This window comes from Megascapheus bottae, chromosome 17, assembly GCF_031878675.1.
Source record: "Megascapheus bottae isolate mThoBot1 chromosome 17, mThoBot2.hap1, whole genome shotgun sequence".
In the NCBI taxonomy this organism is placed as follows: domain Eukaryota; kingdom Metazoa; phylum Chordata; class Mammalia; order Rodentia; family Geomyidae; genus Megascapheus; species Megascapheus bottae.
Window position 1 is genome coordinate 33,594,526 of NC_143525.1, and position 6,341 is coordinate 33,600,866.

General features: G+C 46.6%; 1 protein-coding gene across 1 annotated transcript; it reads left to right on the forward strand.

Moving 5' to 3' along the window:
- The first annotated feature begins 1,696 nt into the window (after nucleotides 1-1,696).
- Rpl19 (ribosomal protein L19) lies at nucleotides 1,697-6,102 on the forward strand. Its single transcript, XM_090350749.1, has 6 exons — nucleotides 1,697-1,795; nucleotides 2,632-2,738; nucleotides 3,612-3,734; nucleotides 5,161-5,281; nucleotides 5,704-5,814; nucleotides 5,900-6,102. The coding sequence occupies exons 1-6, from the start codon at nucleotides 1,791-1,793 to the stop codon at nucleotides 6,021-6,023; spliced, it is 591 nt and encodes a 196-aa protein (XP_090206875.1). The 5' UTR covers nucleotides 1,697-1,790; the 3' UTR covers nucleotides 6,024-6,102.
- Nucleotides 6,103-6,341: the final 239 nt, after the last annotated feature.

Genomic DNA, 6,341 nt, shown 5'->3' on the forward strand with positions numbered 1-6,341 from the left:
AGCTAGCACTCTACCATTTGGCCATAGCTCCACTTTCAGCTTTTTGGTGATTAATTGGAGTGTCATACACCTTCATTCCCTGGCTGGCTCCCCACCATGATCCTGAAAATTTCAGCCTTCTCACTGAATACTAAGTTGAAAATGAACTGTACAACTTGTAGATGGGATAGGAGGGAAAAACTGGGACAAAGCAAGGGAAGGGGTGACATTGTCCAAAAAGAAATGTACTTTTGCCCGTCTAGCATGCACAAAGCCCTGGGTTTGATTCCTCAGTACCACATACACAAAAACTGAAAGTGGTGCTGTGGCTCAAGTGGTAGAGTGTTAGCTTTGAGAAAGCCCAAGGACAGTGTCCAGGCCTTTAGTTCAAGCCCCAGGGCTGGCAAAAAGAAAGAAAAGAAAAAGAGAAAAAAACAAAAAACAAAAAAAAATGTACTCTTAGCCTGGCTCCGGTGACTTACAGCTGTACTCCTAGCTACTTGGAAGTTTGAAATCTGGAGATTGAGGTTCAAAGTCAGCCAGTGCAGGAAAGACCATGAGACTCTTATCTCCAATAGAAAAGACCAGAAGTGATTCTGTGGTTCAAATGCTAGAGCATTAGCCTTGAGTGAAAGAAGCTCATGGACAGTGCCCAGGCCCAGAGTTCAAGCCCCAGGATAGGAGGAAAAAAGAGTATTTTTTATCTGACTATGTAACTGTGTAACCTCCCTTTACATTCACCTTTATAATAATAATTTTAAAATCCCAGCCTTTTGAATAACAGGTATGAGCCACTGGCCTTGGGTTCGCAATATGATTCTTAGATCCAAAACATTCCCCCTGATGTTTTGCTTTGGTTATCCAAAACCATTGAATTTTTTCCCCCTTTAGTTTTAGCATTTATCCAGCCAGTGCAGTGTTTCTTGGGTGTGTACTACTTGCTAGGCTCTGGGCATGCTCCATTACCCACTGAGTCAAAGACAAGACTGGCTGGCTCCTGTTCTTTGGAAATTTGCTATCAGCAGGGCACTAATGACTGTAATTCTAGCTTCACTGAGATCTGAAGGTGGCTCGAAGCCAGCCAGAACAAGAAGTATGTGAGACTTTTATCTCCAATTAATCACAGAAAAAGCTGGAAGTAGAGCTGTGACTCTAGGAGTAGAGTGCTAGACTTGAGCGCCCATGTTTTCCTTTGCAAAGCTTAATCCACGTAATAGAAATATGACAATTAAGTTACTTTACAGAGAAGGTAATTAAGGCACCCAACGCCTACGGATCTTACAAGCGGCACAGAAACAGCGCGTTTTGGTGATCGTTTGTGCCCCCCAGGCTCTCACGGGAAGGTTACCTCCGTGAGACATCTGTCATTACTCCCTCTCGCTTCTTTCACCACCTTTAGTCTGACACAACCATCCTTCTGGGGAGGGATGGAACTAAACTAGTTGGCTAGGCCACAGGAACCGAACTCCTCCCCCGGCCAGCGCCACCTCGCGTGACTTCCGGCCGTCCCGTAGCCACGTGATCCAATGTCCTTACTGCGCATGTGTCCTGGGAAGTCGGGCTGTACCACTTTGCCTTCCGGAAGGGGTATATTTCCGATGTTTTCAGGTTTAAAACCGATTTCGGGTCCTAGGCTCCTATTCTCCCAGGTAGTTAGGGAGGTTTTTAGTGTGTCTGGGCGTTTCCGAGAATGGAAGTATCGGTCGGGAATGAGAACACAAATGGGGATGGATTTGGGCTCTCCCCTTCGCAGATAATGGGAGAAGCCAGAGCAGAGCGAGCTCTTTCCTTTCGCTGCTGCGGCCGCAGCCATGAGGTGAGGGTTCGCGGGGGCTCCGATCCGAACCCACCGGAGACGGACGGGGCTTGGGGGTCCCGGCTTCGTGATCCTGAATAGGGAAGAGGGAACGCGGGGAACTCGGAACCGGCGGGTCCGGGAACTTGGGGTAGAAGGAGCACACTTGGGCCCCGGCCTGGAGGGGCTGAGGGTGGGGAGCGTCGCGGGACGCGGAGCCGCTGCCCCGGCTCGGGGCCTCCGCGGCGCCCATGCGGCAGAGCGGAGGCGGCGGAGGGGATTGGGCAGTGTCCGGCCCCCTAGGCTCGCTGGGCGCCCTCGGGAGCCACGCAGCTCTCCTGCCATGTGACGTGGGACCGGCCTGGCGCAGGCCTCGGGCCCGGGGTGCGTAGTTCCTGAACGCCTTCCACCCTGTCTTGGGGATAAGCAGCTGTGGTCGACGATCCTCACACCAGACTGGGAAGCAGATGGATCTGTCTGCCTCCCTAAGTCGTTCGCACTCAACAGTCCCAGCCGGATACCAGAGTGGATAAATACCCGCTTATTGTTTTTAACAGTGTTAAAAGAAAAAAGAAACAGATTCAAGATTTAGTTTGAACTGGAATCTTCCAGTGTAGCACGCTAACAAAGTTCAGAGCTATAACCATGATTTGAATTTGGGAACTTTTGTTTTTTTAAGATTTATTTGTCCATAATAGTACACAGACATTTGTGGGGGGGGGGAGGAAGGGGGAGGATATGTTTCACTGACTCACTTGTAAAGTGCTTTACTGTATTGAAATACTTGAGGGTAAGGTTCTTGAGTTCCAGGTGGCTTCAGGGTTTAATAGGGAATTTTGTGTGTGTGTGTGTCCCAGTATGCTCAGGCTGCAGAAGAGGCTTGCCTCTAGTGTCCTCCGTTGTGGCAAAAAGAAGGTCTGGTTGGATCCCAATGAAACCAATGAAATCGCCAATGCCAACTCTCGTGAGTATTTGTGTTCTCTGGCTTTTACCCACCTGGCCTTGTTTTACATCAAATGTACAAACCACAGCCCAACTGACCTATGGAAACACCTTATTCAAAATACAGATCAGAGGGTTCCTGAAGGAGAGAGGGGAAGTTAATGCAGTCACTCAATAAGCAGGCCTATTGGCATGTAATTATTCATAGCAGTTAAGCAACGAGTCCTACAAATTTACTCTAAGGCTTCTACATTACTTTTATATTATATCAGGAATAATTTTTATCCTAGAAAACAGATATGGATGGAGTGCTTTTTATCACTTGCCAGTCCTGTGACTTGAACTCAGTGCCTGGGCATTGTCCCTAAGTTTTTTTGTTGTTATTGTTCGAGGCTAGCACTCTACCACTTGAGCCATTTCTGGCCTTTTGTGTTTTATGAGGTACTGAGAAATTGAACCCAGAGCTTTGTACATGCTAGGCAAGCACTCTACCATTGAACCACAAGGAATCAAGTTGGAGGTGGGGCTCAAGTGGTAGGGTACCTGCCTACCTTTAGCATGAGTCCTTGAGTTCAAATGCATAGCCTTCAATCCTGGGGTTTTAACTGGGCACTGTCTCTGAGCCATTTTTTCCCCTCAAAGCTAGTATTCCACCATTTGAGCCACATCTCCACTTGCTTTTTTTTTTTGAGTAGTTTGTTGGTAATGACAGAATCTGATGAACTTTCCTGCCCAAACTGCTTTTAAACTGTGACCTTCAGATCTCAGCCTCCTGAGTAGCGAGGATTATAGGCAGCTGCCAGCTTCCAGTAAAGTTTTAACGAAGAATAATTCCAATGTTGTTCACACTATAGGGTCTCCACCCAGTGATAATAATGTTACTGTGCTTTCTCAGGTCAGCAGATCCGGAAGCTCATCAAAGATGGGCTGATCATCCGGAAGCCTGTGACCGTCCATTCTCGGGCTCGATGCCGGAAAAACACCTTGGCTCGTCGGAAGGGTAGACATATGGGCATAGGTAAGCATGACTTTTTCTTTTTCTCCATGATTTAAAGTGTACAAGGCTGGGAGCATAGGTGCTAGAGTCCTGGGTTGGATTCCCGGCAAAAGTAAAATAAAATTCATACTAAAGTACATTCTGGATCTTTCCTTTTTGTCTTGTGTCATTTACTCATCACCTGGCCATGGTATTTGATTAGTTGTCTTTGTATGCATATGAACACTCCTGTTGTAACTGGTAGAACCCCTCTGTTATTCTGGGTTTCTACTGGGTACTTGAATAGTGGTTTTAGAAGATGGTTTTGTAGTGTCAGGATGATTTAGGAAGAATGACCAGCACTTCCCCCTCAGTGGGCTACCCTGGTTGGTGTGAGTCCAGTGTGGTGACATGCAACCTATAATTGATCTCAGCACTAGGAAGGGATTTAGGCTATCTAGTTCTAGGCCAGTCTAAGCTATGTAGTAAAACATGTCTCCTGGAGCCAGAAGTTTGGCCTAGTGATAAGGTGCTTGCCTAGAATGCACCAAGACCCTGTTTTGATTCCTCGGTACCACATACATAGAAAAGGCCAGAAGTGGTGCTAGGGCTCAAGTAGCAGACCACTGGCCTTGAAAAGGCCCGAAGACTGGGCCGGGAGTGCTTGCCTAGTGTTCACAAAGATCTGGGTTTGATTGCTTGGTGCCACATACATAGAAAAGGCTGGGAGTGGTGCTGTGGCTCAAGTGGTAGAGCCTTTTAGAAAACCTAAGGACAGGGCTCAGGTCCTGAATTCGAGCTCCAGCACTGGGGCGGGGGTTGTCTGAAGTTTTATCTTTGTTTTTGGTGCTGATCCTGGGGCTTGAACTTCTTGGTTACCACTTAAGTCACAGCTCCACTTCTGGCCTTTTGGTGGTTAGCTGGGGATAAGAGTCTCATGGAATTTGCTATCTGAGCTGGTTTTGAACTGAAATAAGTATGAGCCACGGACGCCCAGCTCTGAAGGGAAAAAAAATTATTTTTTTAATTGCCTGTGTTTCCTAAACCTCAAAGAAATTAAACTAGAGGTAGTGGTACCACTGAAGTGGTAGAATGCTTTTCTAGTGGCATAAAACTTATTTACTTATTTTGTGGGTCATGGGGCTTGAACTCGGCCTGGATGCTGTTCCTGTCCTACCCCTGGGCGTGGGCTGAGTCTCATGGACTTCAGTGCCCGGGCTGGCTTTGAACTTTGATCCTCAGATCTCAGCCTCCAGAATAGCTAGGATTACAGGCATCAGCCACTGCTCCCGGCACATAAGACTTGAGTAAGTGAAAGAAATTAAGTATTTAGAATGAGCATCTGTAAAATGGAAGTAATGCTTAACTGAAACTACAGGCTTAATGTAGACCCTTCAGGTTTACAATCTGTAGCTTGAGTGTAGGTCTAATGAACATCTAATAACATTCCTGCCTCCCTTCCCTACAGGAAAGCGAAAGGGTACAGCCAACGCTCGCATGCCGGAAAAGGTGACCTGGATGAGGAGGATGAGGATTCTGAGAAGGCTGCTGAGGAGATACCGTGAATCTAAGAAGATCGACCGCCATATGTGAGCTTACCCTCCAACTAATATCCATTTGCTGCCTTGATAGTTCCGTTTTTGCACAGAGCTCTGTCTCAGTGGCCTTGGGAATGGGGCCTTTTTAAAGAAAGTTTTCCCATTCTGGTCTGTTTTTCTCTGGTCCTCACATTGTGCCATCTGCTTTCCTAAAATAGAATTTATTTGCAAAGCAAATTCTGTTTAGGATCTGTACTAAAAGGCTGTTTGATAAAAGTGATATACTTAAATCATAAAGGGCTGAGAGTTTGGCCTAGTAATAGAATGCTTGCCTAGCATGCACAAAGACCTGAGCTTGATTACTCAGTGTCACATTTTTTTAAAAAAAAAGTAAACAGTAAAGCTTAGTGGCCTGGGGTGGAGAAGCACAGAAGCCATTGCTGACCAGAACTTCTGCTTATTGTACCCTGTAGGTATCACAGCCTGTACCTGAAGGTAAAGGGAAATGTGTTCAAAAACAAGCGCATTCTCATGGAACACATCCATAAGCTGAAGGCTGACAAGGCCCGCAAGAAACTCCTGGCGTAAGTTGAAGTCTTAAGGTTATGCTTCTGCTTCTCCAGCAGTGCTTTCCAAACTAACCATCTTTTTTCTCTCCTTTTTTCTCAGTGACCAGGCTGAGGCTCGCCGGTCTAAGACCAAGGAGGCCCGCAAGCGCCGTGAGGAGCGCCTTCAGGCCAAGAAGGAGGAGATCATCAAGACTCTATCCAAGGAGGAAGAGACCAAGAAATGAAGCTCCCTTCTCATGTCTGTACATAGTGGCCTCTGGTTACACAGATCCATCATTGAAATAAAACAAGTCTTTATCTTAACTGTTTTTGTCTACGCTGCTTCCAAAGTTTCTGGCTACAGTGAGACTTGAGAGCTGACTACCCATAGTTCAGAGCTACCCAGATAGGACCTAGGAGGTAGTTTCTTCCAGTTAGTCCATTTCCTTAGAGTAGGCTTTTGACCCTCAACTGCAAGAACTAATTTTTGCTTGGGCTGTGGATTAGTGGTTAGTGCTTGGCTAACATGCATGAAGCTTTATCTTGGATACAAGGTCATCTTA